Source organism: Triturus cristatus, chromosome 9 (assembly GCF_964204655.1).
Source record: "Triturus cristatus chromosome 9, aTriCri1.1, whole genome shotgun sequence".
In the NCBI taxonomy this organism is placed as follows: Eukaryota; Metazoa; Chordata; class Amphibia; order Caudata; family Salamandridae; genus Triturus; species Triturus cristatus.
The window spans coordinates 1,048,581,903-1,048,601,164 of NC_140592.1; the positions used below are offsets into that span (position 1 = coordinate 1,048,581,903).

Below are 19,262 nucleotides of genomic sequence, written 5' to 3' on the forward strand. Positions count from 1 at the left end.
CTACACAATAAAAAACCATTGCAAGGTGCAGCTCTGTTATTGGCTCTGTGTATAATGAGTTCTTGAAAAACCTACAAACCCTATATATCTCTGCAACCAGAGGGGTCTAGCAGATGTAATGGTATATTGCTTTTGTAAATAGGCTACTGTGTCGAAAAGTTACAAATGAAAATGTTGCCACAAATGCACTTTTTTACAACTCATTTTCAGTCTAGCAACGAAAGGGTAAACCTGAAACAACAACAGCACTCTTACCATGGTCCATAAAGAATTGCAGTCCATACATCATTGCAGGGAAATACGTTTTATTATGTAAAACATTTAATTAGAACATACAACTATATATAAAAACTTTTTTTCATAAATACTGGTGTGCTCTCACACAGGGAGCACCTTGAACCAATTCTGTGCAAATATTTAATAAATTCTCGTTTTTAAGGTCCAGGATCACCGTGGATAGCAGAGGCGTTAAAAAGTAGTTGTGCAACAGTTCAGTGTTAAAGGTAAAAGAAACTGAAATGAAATGATCGGTTTACGAGTGCTTGAAAAGGGTCAAACAAGTCAAAGCAGTTAGCAGAACCTGGTTGATTCAGAGCTTTACATTCGGCGTTCAGCAGGTTCTTGAATCGACATTCAGGCAGCTTTTCTTCAGAGATTGGATAGATTATTACGTGTAGTGCGTGAAACGTAAGAGGCAAGATGGCGTCTCTGGGTAATGACGTGCTTCTGAACAAATCAAATCACCAGTTGCAAATCAAATAAGGACTGGGAGAGGGGGTCCTGAAACTCACTGTCCAACAATTGGCTGATTTCTCCCTTAAGCTCTTGCAGCAAAGACACAGTGGATTCACCTTCACAATTGAGTATCTTTGTAAATATCTTGGTCCACAATTCATTATTCCAATCACTGTGGGGAAAAAACACAAAAAAGGCCAAGTTAATGATGTTTCAAGATTACACTTGAACTCTGCACATGATACATAGCCTCCCATCGGATGGGGCCGAGGAAACCTCTCCAACCAGAGAATATCAGATTATATCGTTAATGTGGGTCTTTGGCACCACCAGAAAATAGGTCATAGTTCCGTCTGGAGGTTTCAGGGAAAAAGTTATTTCATGCAAATTATCTAAAAATGAGAAAAGGGGCCACTGCAGGGGAGGTTGAACTATCCATTCGAAAATTAGGTTTCTAGGTATGTAGCGTTCTCTGACGGGTTAAATATTTGCAAACTGAACGAACCTTGATAGAGTGCACCATGAATATTGGTAGAAGGATCATAGCATACAGAAAAGATTTAAAGCCAAAGATTTATGAATAAAGGCGAGCCAAACCATATGATAATGCTTGATAAAAAAATACATGTCCGAAACTATGATAAATTGTTTTGTGGACTTTCAACTAGGAGGAGAGGATAGGCCATCTCCGCAACATGGATTTGAACAACAAAAAAGCCAAGATGTCTAGCACAATCCCCTGGAAAGCCTTTGTTGAGAGATGCTTTACATGTGGAAACCATCTGGCTATGCAGATGTTTGGAGTCGGTTAGCAATTTTCCAATACTTTAAAAAAAAAATCACCATTGCCCAGGTTTTTCTGCCCTTGAAGGATTAGATGAGAAATAAGGTTGGCAAGGGTAACAAATGATTTAGAGTGATTATTGGAATTACATGAATGAATGGATGAGTGCTTTGTTCTAAAATAATCGTCACCTTTGCTCAGCACACAGGCTGAACCTTGGGACAGCAGATTCGTTTGAATCAGTTTACAATTATGAGTTTCAGCCTCACAAGCAAAAGCCCCCATTTCTTAGAACCAACTATAGTGTGAATTCCGATGATTACACCTACAAAACCTAGGTTACATCGAACAAGTAGAGGAAATTCTTGGAATTAATCAATTAGACATCGGATCATGATACTGGAAATAAAACACAATTCAATGAAAATCTCAAAGAAAATGCTTGATATCTAGGGGCCTGGTCACAAAGGTAAATAGACATTTGTATATTTCCTCACGTGTAAATTTACTACCTGGATGAAACAACACTATTTTACTAGTATCATTTCGGAGTGTAGATTTGCATGCCTTCCGCCCCTTCAAATCAGGGGATGGAGCCACAACAGTATTTACGACTGTAAAGTTACTACATACTCTGCACACACAGGTGGAGATTTTCACCAACTTGTAAAATATACGGAAAGTATAAGGGAAATTATTAGTCTATTTTTTTTTCCTTTACAGAAAATGAACATATTTGGATGTAAAATATAAATTTGAAATCATTTTAAACAAACTAATTAAAGAAGATGTTGCCTTCGGTAATAGCCCTTCTGATGGATACTATCTGTAGCTGGAGATTCCTCACCTTCTTAATATCTGTGGTCTCACTCATTAAATTAAATGTGTAATAAATAATGAAAAAATATACACAAACATCTACATCTCAGATGGATATTTAAAACTGTAGGTTCCTCGTGTGTAGAATAATCCCAGTTGTCTGATAGGATCCAGAAACTTCAAAACTCTTACATCATCAGTACGGGCAGTTGGCTTTGTATTGATGCCGGACGTGGCATCAGATGATGTCAGCAAAGCCATAGAGCCTAACTCGGCACAAGAACGCCAGTTCCCTTTTTCTTTCCACGCAGATCCTGAGCTTGCTCTCAGAGTTGCCAGTTTTCCTCGTATTCTCTTTGGTGCAGTGCTGTCTCCCCCTTACCATTCAGGCAGATGTCCATCACGAATGCCCCCAACCATACACCATCTGCTTGGGGTGCTTAGGCTCCGAACACGATTCAGTCTCCTGTGGCTCCTGCCACAGTTTGCACCCTAAGGCAATCAAGAAACAAGAAGCTAAATTCTTAATGGCTCGCACCCTTGACGACAAGTGAAGTCGTTGGTCAAGGACCAGATCTTGATCCTTTCACTCTTATGGAGCAAAGAGGAAACACAAGACGTATGGAATGGACGAGATAAGTTGCCTAGAAACCCCAGGACTCCAACAGGATCCTCATCCTTGAAGCCAGAGTTAGCCAAAGTGGAGCCTTCGGAAGCCACTACTGCCTGCTCCAAACCGGTTATACAGCTGGACCAGGTTCTCGAGCAGACCACATTGGCGACATCGAATCCCAGCTTGTCTGGTGCTACTGCCTTCCTTCCCGGAGTTTCCAACACTGGGTACAGACCCCATATCCTTCCTCAATGTGATGTTTGGCATCTTTGCTAGAACCTCAAACTCATCTGGAGTACCCTTGGGACTTGAAGCATCATTTGGTTTTTTCACTGCAATGGTGCTCAGATGGGGTCAGCCTTCACCCACACAATTACTCAGTTCAGGCTGAACGCTGTGGCTGGCACAATCACCAAAGTCACTGATGCTGCCGCCACCTCCGCTTGAGTCTCAGCTAGAGCAGTTGGCTTCACCTCTTCTATCTATGGAGGCACCTCTGCTTAAGAGGTCTAGATGGGAGGCTTTAAGGTTCATTGAAGAGGAGGAATACAGGCAGTGATCCATGACCTGTTTGGTTGGTTTGGACTCGGATCCTCTGAAATTTTATGCTCAAGAGGATGACTCGGAAGCAAATCCATATGACGTTCCAGGATTATCAGCTGTGGTATTGATACTTCAAGATATCAAGACAGAGTTTCCAACAGGACTCCTTACTCCTTAGTCTAGCTTCAGATGGATATAAGGGATTGACAGAATGGCCCCAGACAACATTAAGTTAGGGCTTTGGGCCACGGAATCAGTGGCTAGAGTAATAGGCACTTAAATCTCAATGTGCAGCTATGCTGGCTCCGCACATCCGGATTCTCCAGCGATCTACCATTTGACAGTGATAGTGCCAGCAATGCAACTGTCAGATCTCTCAACTGCAGAGAGATTATCAACAGTTGTGGTGCTTTTGAGGATTCTCCGTTGTGGGGGTGAGGGGGCTAGGTGTTCTTTCAGAAGTGACCAGCCTACCATCTGCAGTCATAACTTGAAAATCCACTGTCCGCAAGTTCAGGGGCAGAGCCAAGGGAAAGGCTCCTCTCCTACTCCCCTATAAAAACAGTCTTAGTTCTCTTCCCCAGACCCCCACAGAACATGTTGGAGGGAGAGTATCCTTCTTTCTGCTGGCCTGGAATGCCATCAGTTTGAACCAGTGGTCCTTCAGATATTAGAAAAAGGTTCAACTCTTGCCTTCCTTCAGGCTCCATCTCTCATCTCACCTTTCTTCCTGCCAGGTCTCCTGAGAAAGGAGCAGTGCAGTTAGAGCCACTCACAGTCATCTGGTTGAGCTAGACGGGGATGGTGGTGGTGGGGGGTTTCAGGTGTATTGCAATGTGTGCGCAGGCCAGATACAAGGACTAGGTTAGTCCCACTGAAAAAGATACCATCTCAAAGTCTTTCAGTTGCTAGTGGAGGAGGAACACAAGGAGCAGGTGGAGTTTTGCATTTGGTCATCGTTGTTCTGTGACGATCTGGTTAGGCATCGCGGACAGCCATTGCTGGAGCTTCACTATGGTGGTGACCTCAGGCAGTCATTACTGAAGCAAAAAGTGCAGATCTCAAGCTGCCGGCCATTTCAGTGTAAAGTGTCTGGTTTACTGGAACTTTGCGCTGGCAAGCATCATGGGCAGCATTGTCTCAGTGCAAACAGACCTCTTCGATAATGTAAAGAGCCCCAAAACATCGGAATTTCTCACTTCTTCACCGGAAAAGCTCAACTGATGCCAACCAATGGTCCAAGAACTGATGAGGATTCTCCTGGCGATCAGGAACTAACTCTAGCAGATGCCAGCCAGGTCCAGTGCAATAGGTCAGTTGGGCAGTTGCAGGGAGACCTCTGATGCTTGGTGTGTCACTAACTCAGAACAGGATGTCAGCCAACTGATCCGTGGAGTCACTCAGGTTAGTCTGGGATGAAGGTAGTAGGTCCAGTCTTCTTTCTCAGAGCAGGGCAAACCTCAAGCAACTAGAAAGCCCTCTGGGGAACAAGGCAGCCTTTCTGTAGTCCATAGGTCCAGGAGTGTACGGAAGAGGTATTCTTAGGATCCAATATTTATACCTGGTGCCAGCATTTGAAGTGTGAGAACATCCTCGCCTAACCCTACACCTGGCTTTTGAACTTTCTTCCCTTTCCCTATCAAGCCTCCAAAAGGTCTGGGGTGACAAAAGGATAGTACCACTGTAAGAGATGGGGTGGTGGGGAGATATTAGGGGGGTTTGAAACCCTACTCAAGCAGAAACCACAATCCTTGTCAGGCTGAAGTCACAAGCAAAGCCCAAATTAACCTGTGTTCAACCCTTCAGTAGCTTGGCACAGAACAGGCAGGCTTAACTTAGAGGCGATGTGTAAAGTATTTATGCATCACTTCAAACAGTACTAAAGTGGAAACACAACACAAGAATAATCCCACACCAGACTAACAAAATAGAGTAAGTTTTAATAAATAAAACAAGACCAAAATGAAAAAAATCCATTCAGTATAACCAGAGATATGCAATGTTAAAGTTTGAAGTGAGAATAGTGTTAAAAAGCACAAGGCGTCAACTATGGTTATTTGGTCTTGCCGGACCGTGACAAACTCAAGTTCAGAGCAAAGAGATGGAGTGTGGGCCAGCTACAGAAACCCAGTTAAGCCCGCTGAACAAGAGTGCCTTGAATCCTGGTTGGGTAGCTTTGCGAGGTCCCGCAGCAAGGACGCGTTGCACAACCGAGGTGCAGCATCAGTTCTGGGGAACTGTGATGCGAGCTCCTGTGACATCAAGGAGCCATCAACAAGGGGGCTGTGAAGCAAAGTCATCCGTCGAGGAGGAGTTGTGAATCGGCTGGTTCCGGAGCAGCAGCGGGGCTTGGGATGCCGAGTCCTACATCGTCGTCAAGGCTGCCGTCAGAGGGGGCTTGCGTTGCGAGGGCCTGCGTCAGGGATGTGATGCACAGCAGCGGTTCCGATGAGGCTGCGAGGGTAATGCGAAGTCCTTGTGCTAGGAGAATCCTGCAGCAGAGGGGAAGCTTCAGTTTTGTTTGGGGCTGCACCGCGCAGCAGAGGAGATGTGTGGGTTCTGCTGGTTCAACAGATGGGCTGACACAGCACTTTCAGGCCCACTTCCAAAGTCCAGTACTGTAGTGGCACCACTTGGCAGGGTAGGAGTCACAGTTGCAAAGTACAAGTGCTGTTTAAAAGAGACTAACCCTTGGAGTTACTCTGGGGGTCCTTGGTAACGGTTGCAGGTTCAGTCCTTCTCACACAGGCAGGAGTGTAGCAGGTTAGCACAGCAAGACACCTCGACAACAACAAAGACCGGACTCGCCCAGAAGCTGTGCATCCGCTCCAAGCTTGGAAGGATGGCCCAGCACTTCAATAACCAGTAAGCAGTTCCTTTGAAGTGGAGGAGCCACTTCCCTGCAGCCACTCACCGTAACGTTCGGTACACCAATCTGCTCACCACCGTGTCCACAGATGCAGCAGCCAACCAGGAAAAGGTCACCGTGCTCCAGGAGGTCAGATCTATCTCCCCACCGAGGCTTGAGTTGCCAGGACCTCCAGGAGCCGCACAGCAACAATACCAGGGTCACCAGAGCATTTGCCGCAAACCAGGCTAGTTGTGGGTCTAGTCCAGACACCACCACTGCAAACATTGACCGACCTGCCTGATGAGGTATGATGGAACCGATGAGGCTGACCCCGAGAGTGGCCCTGCTGTCTGTTTTCTTCCCCCCTCCGCAGGTCTAATCAAGAGCCTCAAGCGACTTCGATGCACGGGACCAGCCCGCAAATCCCTCTGCACCCGAGCTCACTGGCCAGGTCCACAAACAATGACCGTGCCCCCCTGCTCCCAAGACCGCAACAAACTAGGCCCCCAGTGGGAGCTTTCTGACTTGTCCCCCAAGTACCCCTCTGCAGCCTGTTTCTAGGTGGCCCCCCTGCTTTGCCAGTGGTGTAGCGCGTAAGGCTAACAACCCATCCTGCACCTCTGCACCCGGACACTCCAGGTCAGGTAAAACCAAACTGCTGGTGGTTCTTGGGACATTGACCCCACTAGTACCTTAGGTCCTAAAGGGGATCCCTGGTGCACGATTGCAAGTACCTGTATGCAGTATATGTTTCTTTCTACGTAAGAAAGCATTACAGTGTGAAATTTTGGCTTAACTGTAAAAATTGATAACTCGAAAAATACTTGCACAATTACAAAGTTCTTGATGTTAAAAATTATAAGAATATACCTGTTCTTTTTTCTAAATATGTCTTGTGTTTATCTCGAGTGTGTGTATCATTTATTGACTGTGTGTGCAACAAATGCTTACAACTACCCACTTGTTCAAAGTTGGCTCTCTATATGGGCACTAAAAATAAGTACTCTGTGTGTAGAGTCCAGTGGGTCCCCAATTGGCTTACAGAGGCTAAAGCAGATAATACTAATTCTCTTTTTTGTGGTAGTGTGGGTGACCAGTTCAGCTAATCAGAGAGTAGTGCTAAGCATTTGTTGTACTCACAGCGGCAATAAATGAGACACACTCAAAGAATAAATCCGGAACCAAATTATAAAAATAACACTTCTTTTTATATATGGTTCAAAACCACTAATTTTGTTCAAAGGTAAGTACTGTTTTTGTTATAAATTCTCACAGGTCAGTAAAACGTTCAAACCTGTGCTCTTTTACGCATAATGCAATCCTATGGGAGGAAAAGTCAGTGATGCATAAAGATAGTTCCAGCCGGTTTCAGGGGGTTCATCTTCAGGGTTAGGAGTTGTAGTGGGCCAAAGTCCAAAGTACTACCAGCAGTTCTTGGGCGGACTGCCTGGGTGTTACCGGGAGCAGGATCCTGGTGAGGTTGTAGTTGAGTGTGCTACTGTGAAGGGGAGCCACCTGGAAATAGTCTGAACAGGAGGACTTGGGGAGAAGTCAGAGAGCTCCCAAACGGGGGCTTAGGTCGCAAGGGGTCTTAGAGCAAGGGGGCACAGCAGGTTCTTTGGTACCTGAGCTGGAAGACTTCGGGTGGACAGTGGTTAGGGCGGCTGGGCTGGTGCGTAAAGACGCTCCTTGCGGTTTGACTCAAACAGCTGGCAGGGGCAAAATCAGGACAGCTTGGCAACTCACAAAGTGGGTCTCAGTGATGCTGATGCCCCGCGATGGCTGCTCGGTCATGGTGTAGGGCGTCCAGTACCCTGGGTGTTGGAGCTGCATGGCTCTGGTTGGTCCTGGTGTGTTCACATTTGGGTGGGAGTGTCCGATTTGACCTTCCAGAGCATGAGGACCTTCTCCTGGTCATCTGCAGGGTCGGTGGGGCTTGAGCCAGGGAGCTGGAAGGCAGTGGAGAGGACTCTGCTGGTCAGTGCCTGCGGACTGCAGGGGAGTAGCTCCTCTAGTCCAAGGGAGACTAGGCGATTTTCAAAGTGCTGGCAGGCTACCTACGGCTTTGGTCATTCTCTAGCTTTCAGGATGAGTCACTCTGCCGAGATTGGCAAGAGAGTTGTGAGCAGGCAGGGTTTTGCGCCAAAAGTTCTCCGCTCTTCTGCTGTTCTCGCCAGGCAATGACTCTTCTTCTTCCTTCTCTTGATAGGTGAAATTAGAGTTCTTGGGTTCAGGGGTGCCACTTAAATAGTCAATTTAGGGGCGTTAAGGGGAGCACAGGGAGTAGCCAATGGGCTGCTTACCTTTAGGGCATCTACACACTATGACCACTTCCTGTGGGCATAACCCTGATCCTAGAATAATAATGCCGTCCAAAACAAGATGGAGGAATCTGAAAAGTGGGGTCCACATCAGCTAGTCCACCTTAGGCGTGGTGCTGGCTTGATGTGGGCACACTTCCTAATCTTACTAATTTTCTCGCCTGTCTTGCCTCCAAAAAGCAGGGTCAGGACAGGGGGGTGGGTATCTCCACTATCTGTAGAGACCTGGGTCACATAAAAGGCAGCAGGGCCTTTGAAGCTTCCCGCACTAGAATGCGGTTCCTGCTTGGAGGTGTGGACACCTCCGTCCAGAGTAGACTTTGTTCCTGACCTCCGAAATCAACCCTCAGGAGTTCAGAAACTTGTCTAGGGTGGCTGGCTGGTCAAGACCAGTCAATAAACACTAGGGATTGGTAGGTTTTCAGGGGGCACCTCTAAGTTGGCCGCTGGGCAAACTTATCAATAAATTCAGAACTGGCATCAGTGTGGGGTTATCAAGTGGTGGTGTATGGTACCAAACACCTTGGGGTACAGTGAAGACCTCATGTGGCTGAGTAACCAGTCTATGTACTCTGAATCGCTTCCCTGTGCACTTGTGGTATCTAAGACTGAACTTGCATATCACAGGGACACACCTACTCTCGCAGATATGCCCACACATGGGTATAGTGCACCCTGCCTTAGGGCTGTAAGTCCTGCTGTAGGGGTGACTTATCTATATCACATGCAGTGTTTTGAGGAGGACCACCCTAAGGCCGACGGGTCTAACCGTCCGGTTCCAGTGTGTGTGCTGGAGGCAGCCTTTTTAAGTGAAAGTGGGATAGGGAACAGCTCCATTCCCAGTCGTCATTTTTTTTTTTTTTTTTTTTGAAACCGTTTATTACAGTTTATAAAAGTTACAGGTATGGGCCTACAACCACACGGCCGGCCGCTAGAGCATCAGAAGCATATTACATACATACAGCAAAAAGTCTCTCAGCGGTGCACAGTAGGAAAACAGGGGTAATCAATGGTGCAGGCCACATAGCTCCATGCCCACAATACGGTTCCATTTTCTTAAAACAACACAACATCAACAAACCACAACCGCAAGGCAACCCGCGATCCAAAGTGACAACACGTGCTCCATAAGTGGGGGATCCAAACAGCAGCAAAACTCTGAAGAGGGGGACGGGAGTAGATCAGGGACTGGGGGACCGCGCGCCCGCGGCCGAGGGAGGGGGGCCATCTAGGGAGACGGAGCAGGCGAGGCAGCCGGTAGCAGTGGCGGCTCACAAATACCCCCGCGGTAGGCGTTCCAGGGGCCCCAGAGTTTCATCCACGCCCCAGGCTTACCCCTCGCCACATACACCACCTTTTCACGAAACATACACCAATCCATATGCTCTTTCCAGGCCGACACCGCAGGGGGCCTCTGGGATCCCCACAATTGAGCAATATCACGCTTAGCTATCATGTATCCCAGAGTCACCCACCGCGTCTGGGGGACCGAATAGTCATTAGGTTCCCAGACATTCAGCAAGCATCTCCTCGCTTCAGGCAGCAGCGCGACACGCGTAACCACTCGTAGAACCTCATGCACACCACGCCAGAATCGCTCCACCTTCGGGCACTCCCACAGTATATGCATGAAAGTCGCCAACGCACCACAGCCACGCTTACACATTCCATCACCGGCAAAACCCATACGTAGAAGCCTTGGCCCCGTCACGTAGACCCGGTGAAGGATCTTGAGCTGGACGAAACGAAGGCGAGCCGGGATGGCCACCTCTTTCGGAGAGGCCACCGCAGAAATCCAATCCTCGTCGTCCAGCTCCAGCCCGTCGGCAACCCAAGCCGCGCGGAGACTAGTCAGCAGGCACGATCTATCGTTGATCAATTTTTTGTATATGAGGGAGATCGTGCTGTCCGGGACATGGCCATCTAGCACTCTGTCCTCCAGGGGGGAAGACTCCGGAATGGATGCGACATCCGGGAAGACGGAGCCCAGCGCATGGCGGACCTGTAGGTACCGAAAGTACTCACTGCCCTGCAGCTGAAACTCCGCCTGCAGCGTCTCAAAAGTTTTGAATCCCCCCCTCGTCCAGAGATCTCCCACCGTGCTGATTCCGATCGTGTCCCACTTCTCGAAGCCCTTCGACATCCACAGGGAGCCCAACCTCTCAGATGCATACAGCGGAGACGCTCGGGTCAAACGGTCCTTCCACCCCATAGCTGCATTAGCCGCGTGCCAGACACGCACCATGACACGCGTCGGTCCCGTCAAACGGGAGTCGGGAGCGCCAGAGTAGAGCGCTCGATTATAATCGCCACCGGGCAGAAGCATCCTGTCCATCTCAAATGCCGGGTTCAAGGCGGGCCCGTAAAGGCCATGATTAATTGCAGCTAGTTGGGAGGCCCAGTAATACCGTTTGATGTCCGGGAGGGCGACCCCTCCATCGTACCACGGGAGCGTCAATTTAGCCAGAGCAATACGCGGCCTCCCGTCCCAGAACAGGCGCCGCTGGAGGCCCTCCACCTCGCGAAAGTAGCGTGCCGGGACCAAGTCCATGGTATTCTGGAGGGCGTAGAGGAAGCGCGGCAGGGACATCATTTTAAATAAGGCCGCTCGGCCGAGCGGCGAGAGCGGCGAGAGCGGCAAACGCCGCCAGCGCACCACGTCCTCCCTCAAACGCTGGAGGGGGGGGCAGCAAGTTCCGCTCATAGCGGGCCTCCGGGTCAAGAGTGATATAGATACCCAGGTACCGGAAACCCTGGGAGGCAATCTGGATCGGACAGTCCCGTGGCAGGACCGGAGCCTCCCCGGAAAGCACATAGACACAGGATTTCGCCCAGTTGATGACCAGGCCTGAGTTGCGACCGAAGGAGCGCAAAACATCAACCAGGACGATCAGTGATTTGCGCGGGGAGGCGAGATACTAAAGGATATCGTCAGCATAGAGGGACACGCGGTCCTCATGCTCGGGGGTCCAGCGGAGACCACGGATAGAAGGGTGCCACCGCAGCCACTCCGCCAGGGGCTCCATGGCCAGGGCGAACAGGAGAGGCGACAGGGGACAACCCTGTCGCGTGCCCCGCCCCAGCGCGAATGGGGCCGATACTCGCCCATTCACCACCACCTGCGCCAACGGGCCCGAATATAGCAATTTGACCCAGCTGACGAAACCCGGGCCGAACCCAAACTTCGCCAGCATCGCCCAGATATATGGCCATTCGAGCGTATCAAACGCCATGGTGGCGTCCAAGGACGCCAAGATGGCCGGCTCCCGCACAAATGGAACACGCGCGAGCACCCCATGTAAGCGCCGCAGATTAAGCGCCGTGTTGCGGTGTGGTATAAAGCCCGATTGGTCTTGGTGGACCAAATCGCCCACCACGCCAACCAACCGGTTGGCCAACACCTTGGCGAGGATTTTGGGCTCCGCGTTCAAAAGCGAAATCGGCCTATAGGATGTGACCCGCTCACGGGGCTTCCCCTCCTTATGGATCACCACAATTGTAGCCAGACGCTGGTCCGGCGGGAGGGAGCCCTGCGAGTGGGCCGCAAGGAACATCGCGCGCAGGTGGGGCGCCAGCACATCCGGGCGTAGCTTGTATAGCTCAATGGGAATACCATTGGGGCCCATGGCCTTGCCGGATGCAACCGAGCGAATAGCCGAGGCAATTTCGTCCGAGGTGGGCGGGGCATCCAGCGAATCCCTGTCCTCCACCGTAAGGGAGGGCAGTGCGATGTCCCGAAGCAAGGCATGGGAATCTTCCTCCGAGCAGGGAGAAACCGGGGAGTAAACTTCGCGGAAATAGTCCGCGAAGCAGGAGACAATGGCCTCCGGCTCGGTGACACACACTCCATCCACGCTCTCAATCAAAGGCACCACGCGGCTCGCTCTCTCCCTCTTATCCAACCACGCAATCAGTTTGCCAGCCTTGTCACCCACATCATACAATCGCCCCTGCTGCTCTCTACTGAGGCCCCTGGCCGCCTCCGTGACGAGGGCCCGATAGGCCGCCTGCTTTAAATGCAACACATGCAACTTGGCGTCTGTTACCCCGCTCCCCAGGTCACCCTCCAGTTCTGCAATTTCGGCCTCAACCCGGGTCACCTCCTCCCGCTCGCGCCGCCGGGCATTGGAAATAACGGAGAGGGCCTCCCCTCTAAGAACCACCTTGAAAGCCTCCCACAGGGAGATGGCAGACGGAACCGACCCCACATTCTCATCAAAATAGCGCTGTAAGGATTTGATCAAGTCGGCACGAATGGTGGGGTCGCGCAAATACCATGCATTAATCGGGGCCACCCTGCCATCCCCCCTCGGGAAGACATCGAAATGCAACAACAATGGGGAGTGGTCTGAGATACCCCGTGCCAAATGGCGCACCTCCCCCACCCTCCCTGCATGGGCCGCCGGGACAAGGATGTAATCAAGCCGCGAGAGGCTACCATGGGCCCCCGAGTGGAAGGTGTACTGTAGCAATCCAGGATGCTTTAAGCGCCAGCAGTCCACCAGGCCCAGCGTGTCTAAAAGGCCGGGCAGCCATGCCTGTGCCCGGGGGAGGTCCCTAGGGGGGTGGCGATCCATAGACCCGGAGGCAACCGCATTAAAGTCCCCTCCAACCACCAACAGGCCACTCGGAAGGTCCAGAAGGAGGCGCCCCAGGTCTGCAAATGTAGTGGCTTGTAACCCAGGCGGGACGTACACTGATATAAAGATAAACACTCTACCCTCCATTCGTCCCACCAGAACAGTGTAGCGTCCCCTCTCATCATGGCGCACCTCGTCAATCTCCAACGGGAGCGAGTTCTTGACCATAATACCCACCCCCCGCGAGCCCGAAGTGAAGCCGGAGTGGGCCGCCAAACGGTATCCCCGCCGATTCATTGCATGAAAGGTGTTACCTATAAGGTGCGTCTCCTGCAGGAAGACAACATCTGGTGAAATACGTTTTAAGTACTGCAGGACCACACCACGCTTAATCCTATCCCCCAGGCCGTTAACATTCCATGACAACACAGTCAAATCCCTACCCCCCATCATACGTCAAAACAATCGGTCGTCCCCCACCGAGCATCTTAAAAACGACAAAACAGTTGCGGGTTTGCCTTGCGGTGCTAACAAACAACACACCCCCCCCACCCCCCGGTCCCAACAGAACTCCCCCCTCCCTGCACCCCTGCATGAGCCCAGACAGCCCCCCCAAAGTGCAGTGTGCCTGTCGCCCCATAGCTAAATACTAACTAGTCCCCCAGAGGAGGAGGGAAGCCCCCAGCAGACCCCACCCGACCTCCATGGGAGGGGAACATACGAAAGCAAAATATGGTAAAGGAACAACATCCAGAGCAAGGCCTATACAGTCACCCCTCAATTCTGATCCGGCGGGCCCTCCTCGCCAGCCGCGCCCCCCCCGCCCCGATCCCCAGGCAAAGTGTCTAACCAGTCCCCAGCCGCCTCGGGCCGGTCGAAGAAGTGCGTACGGCCATCCACCTCCACCCTCAGCTTAGCCGGAAAGAGCATTGAGTACTTGAGGTTTAGGTCCCTTAGGCGACGTTTAATACCAAGAAAGCTCTGTCGCTGCTTCTGGACCGCCGGAGTAAAGTCTGGGTAGAAGTGTACGTCCATGTTGTCCAGCCTGACCGGTCCCTGTTGCCTGGAGGTCTGGAGGATGGCATCTCTGTCCCGAAAATTAAAAATCCGGGCAATAAGAGGCCGCGGCGGGGCACCGGTCTTAGGGCGGCCCCCGGGGACCCGGTGGGCACGCTCCACCGCAAAAAGCTTACTCAGCCCCCGGGGCTGGAGATGGGTCAGGATCAATTCTTCCACGAAGAGATCCGCCGCCTCCGCCTCTCGGCCCTCCGGCACACCAATAATACGGACATTATTCCTCCGGGCCCGACCCTCGGAATCCTCTAGTCGCCGGTCCATCAGGGCGCTCACCTGGCCAAGCCGGCGCACCTCCCTCTGGAGGGCCACCACGTCCGTCGTGAGGCTCGTAGTGGTGTGGGCCAGGGAGTCGACTCGGTCGTTTGTTTTTGACAGGTCTGCCCTCACAAGGCCCACATCCACCAGGACCGAGTCAATTTTTTGCGCCAAGGTATCAAAACGCTGGTCCACTGAGGCCTTCATCTCCGCGATGGCGCCCATGACGTCCCGGAGGGTCAGATCTGCCGGATGGGCAGGTGCCTCCGTCGGGCCCACCGGGGATGTCCGCGATGTCTCCGGAGAACCCTTCTGGAGCGTGTAGCGATCCATACTATTGGCCTGGTGCGCCGTGCCACGGCGAGTTGTCTTCATCTTCGCCCGGTCGCCATCTTGTTTGGTGGACATGCTGGCTCTTCCACCGTCGTGCCAAGATCTCCAAACGGGCCGCCACACCAAATCACGGGTGTCAGGGGGGGGGCGGGGGCGACCACCGGGCCGCGGGTCAACCCACCGCCGGCGGGTCAGCCGGGCACCTGGACAAGGCCACACCACCGCACCCCGCTCCGCAGCCCGACCCCGCTGGAAGCAAGGAGGGCGCGAAAGTGAAAGTGCGGGGTACGCGAGCCGCCCAGCCCCGCTCGCCGCTGTTATTCACTTTGTCCCCGGATCGCCCCACTACTCCAATCCGGGGGGCCGGCGAGGAGAAGGCCGCAACCTTCGATCGATGCTCCCACCGGTGTTCGGGGTCCGATTCGAGCCCAAAAAACGGGCGGCGCCTCAGCTCGGGTTCCCCGACACAGTCCCCTCAACAAGGACAGGATATCGCCAGGATTAATTCAGGAGGTCGCGGAGGTCCTCGGGAGCCTCGCACCTACGCGGCCATCTTGGTTGCGCGCTAGGCTCCTCCCCCCATTCCCAGTCATCTTGATAGGATAGCCCTCCGGTCAACACCTAGTCTCCGTTTGTCTCACTGTCTGGGAGAAATACACGGAGCCAAACAGCACAGCCATTCACAGTTATGTGACCAAGGACAATGACAGCAGTCACCAATTGTTTAGGGTAGGGATATTGTGACTTTCTAAAAGTGGCGTTTTCAGAATTGTGAGTTAAATTCAACTATACCATTAAGATTTTAAATTATAATTAATTTAAGTACTAACTTGACATCCCTGTCTGCTTCCAATCAAATGTTAGCAATGATTGTAGTAAGGTAACCCAATGTAATCCAGTAGCAGAGATAGGCCTTACAGTAGTAAACATTAAAAAAAAAAAAAAAAAGTTTAGGTTTTTGTTTTTTTCCACTATCAGGACATGGAGAACATGTCCTACATTTTAACTACAATGCACCCTGCTCTAAGGGTTTTTACGGCCTACCTTAGGAGTGACATATGTTTTTAAAAGGATGGTTAAGGCCAGGCAAAAGGTTTATTTTACCAAGTCGAAATGCCAGTTTCAACTTCACTACAGGCTGCAGTGGCAGGCTTGAGACTGATTTTAAAGGGCTATTTTTTGGGTGGTAGAATGAGTGCTTCAGGCCCACTAGTAACATTTAATTTAAAGGGCCAGGGGGTGGGGCAAACCTTTGCTGTCAGAAGTGAGTCCTCTCCCTTCTTGGAGCCCCTGTGACAAGTCCCCAACTTCAACATGTGACCCCCCCGGGGGGTTGGGGGTCACTTCCCGGCTGCCATTTAACCAAACCCAGCATTTCCTGACAGTTCTTCATCCAGCACCACTATATTCTTTGTTGGAGATCTGCCTTGGTTGGATTTTCCCACCTAGTTCCTTGCTTTTGGGTTGTTTCAGGGTTATAATTGTTTTTTTCTGTTATGTTTTTCCTTTCTGCTATGCGCTGCATGCCCTGCCAGACTCCCTAGCCTGTCTCTTGAGAGCTCCCCCACCATGACGGGAGGTACAGACCTGTTTTTTGCTCTCTCCGGGAAAATTAATGGTCTCAATTTAATTAAAAGGGGTACAGTGTTCCAATATTTGAAATGTCACTTGTTACTTAAAATGTTACGCTTTAACTGCCATTGTCACCTAGCTCAGTGACTTTCTAGGCTTTAATTACCATACCTAACTAGGCAAACTCATGCCCGGCACAGCTGGTGGCACATGGCCTGGCCATCAAAGTGGTCTCATTTTAAATAAGATCGACCAACTAGCTTTGTCAAAGGTTCCGATCAGTAAAGACATGCCTATTGGCTTTCTCAGGTTGGTCACTACATTAACATATATAAACAGACCTATTGGTTTTGTCAAAAGGTTACCACAATAATAAATCAGTCATATTTTACCATTAAAAACGAATCTAATCAATAATCCCAATCCAATGCATTCATTATTATTACATACATTATAATTTTCGTTAATTGTTATTGCCACTCAAACATTTTATTTAAAAAGTTTTAATCAAAACCATAAACGTGAGTATTTAATAGATTTCAGGCTGCATAATGCAACCATAAGACCAACCAAAAAGTGCTTGGAGTGCTTTGTAAATGATATTATGCTCTCCTGGGGTCATCTATTAAATGAACTAGGAGACTTACTACACTTTTCTTAAATGTTGCTAGAAGGGACTGCCGCGCTCCCAACCAATGGTTGGTGGTGCCCCTGCCCCTTCTTGGGGGTAGCAGGAGGAACTAAAGTTAGGTATGAAAAAGCCATTGCAGGGCATAAAGGAGCGCTGCTCAGCAGTGATTATGGAAATGAGTGGCTACCCTGCTACTTACAAGGTTATTGTTTAAAAAAATAATAATCTGGGTGCCTCAGTATCACCCGAGGCAGCCAGCAAATATGTGCAATATTGGGTGCTACAGGAGGAGGCCCAATACCCCAGCGGACCTGCTGGTTCTCCAGCCAGCACCTATCCTGGGTTACAACTGGAGCCAGCCATACTTTTGTATTTTTTTGCCCTGGTTTCACCCACAACATGTATCACATTGCATGCTGTGGGGAGAGGGCCACAGCAGCCACGCTGGCTCCCTAACCCAGGTGCAGACATGAGCCAACAACACTTAACCGTCTCCCACTGCAGGAGCAGCTTTAATTTCCAGCCATACGGTTGGAGCAATGCAGTGTTCCCAGGCTGGCAGGAGCCTTTGTACTTCTGCCGTAAGTGGGAGCAATCAAAGCTGCCTTAGGCCTGGTAAATGGGGAACCTAGGGCTATAAGTGGCTTAGGAAGGGGACGGCATACAGGCCACCCTCCCAAAGAATGTAAAACATTTTTTTAAAGAAAAGTTTTTCATGCCCTTGTGGATGGTATCTCCGGGGCCAAAAGAACAAGTTACTTACCTTTGGTAACGCATTATCTGGTAGAGACACTACAGCCCCACCCATGCCTCCCCGCATAGCGGACTAATGTTGTAGGACTAGGGTTACTCCCCTTTTCAGGGCCCTAGTTTTGCACACGACTACTTCAGTTACTTCGAGGCTCTGCGCTTCTGGCGTGGAAAAAACCAAAAAGTAATGACGTCCGTGCGCCTGGTTGGCGCCTATATAGGTACTGCGACCTCATAACAGAAGCTAACTACACAGACGACGTCACACGGAGCCGAATGGAGGCACCCGACGGCGCATGCAAGGGCTATTGCTCAGCAAAAGTTTCCAGATCCAGCCGGACGCCTGGGATATTCAAAGGTAAGGAATCTGAAGCTAGAAGTCCCTCTCAGATTACCTGGTCAGAGAATGGGCTCACAAAATCCCCCTTCCCCATATGAAGAAAAGAAAATAATGCGGCAACCACACAGGCCTTGGCTCACCCTAGAAGATAATTCATAAGGACGGCCAACCCCCTTCTCAAAAGACTTATTTGTGCGTACCATAAACTTTTTTTGGCCCAGGGGTAGGGGTGTCCCTGTGGGACAGCTCCCCTCCCCCCCACCAACAAAGCCAATGGGGTCAGGGTGTCTCCACTTTGCCTCCGTAGGACTGAGTGCCCGAGTCCTAAAATGGCTGCCAACAATCTTTGTTGAGGACAGTCAATCAGATTTTATCTTTTGATCTTCCGGTCTCGCAGGACTCACGCGTTCCTAGATAGCTATACATTTTGAATCCTGATTTATCAAAAAAAAAAAACCTGAATGGATTTACACCAAATCACACAAAAAAACACTTTGTGGTTAAAGATCTTCCTTTCTGCAAAATTTGGTGGATATCTGGTAGTTGTTTTGCATGTATTGTTGTCTAAAGTTCCCAAGGGAAAGCCCCTGCTTGATAGATCACCCTGAAACTTTCCAGGGAGGTGCTGAGGTGGACAAACCTTTTTTTTGGAAAGCTTTGTTAAGATTGGTCAAATGGGGCCAAAGTTATTATCAAAACACAAAATCAATTTCCTATGTAATCTTCGTCCTAGCGAACAAGTTACTTACCTTCAGTGATGCTCTTTCTGGTAGAAACTATGTAGAGCTGCTTGAGACAGATGATTCCTCACCTTCTGAATATTCCCCAGGCATCAGATCTGCAAATTATTGAGCAGTACCTCTGTGCACCTATAAGTTGCACAATGCACCTCCGTCCTGACATCATTCCACACCCAGAATGACATGCAGTGTCCACAAAGGTGCAACTCGTAAGCGCCGACATTAGTTCCTTTCGAGGCTGACCAAGAGCAAAATGGCTTTGACCAGTCTGCAGATCCTTAGACCTGGGATCTTATTATTGAATAGAGTAAAATTCAC

At 50.2% G+C, this 19,262-nt stretch overlaps 1 protein-coding gene across 3 annotated transcripts in view; it reads right to left on the minus strand.

Annotated features, from left to right (window-relative positions):
- Positions 1-288: 288 nt before the first annotated feature.
- The window catches only part of BUB1B (BUB1 mitotic checkpoint serine/threonine kinase B), a 350,741-nt gene continuing 331,767 nt past the window's right edge, over positions 289-19,262 (minus strand). For all 3 annotated transcript variants that reach the window (XM_085626910.1, XM_085626909.1, XM_085626911.1), the window contains exon 27: positions 289-907. In XM_085626910.1, coding sequence (XP_085483036.1) covers positions 736-907 — 172 coding nt within the window. In that variant the 3' untranslated portion in view covers positions 289-735. The remainder of the gene's footprint in view (positions 908-19,262) is intronic.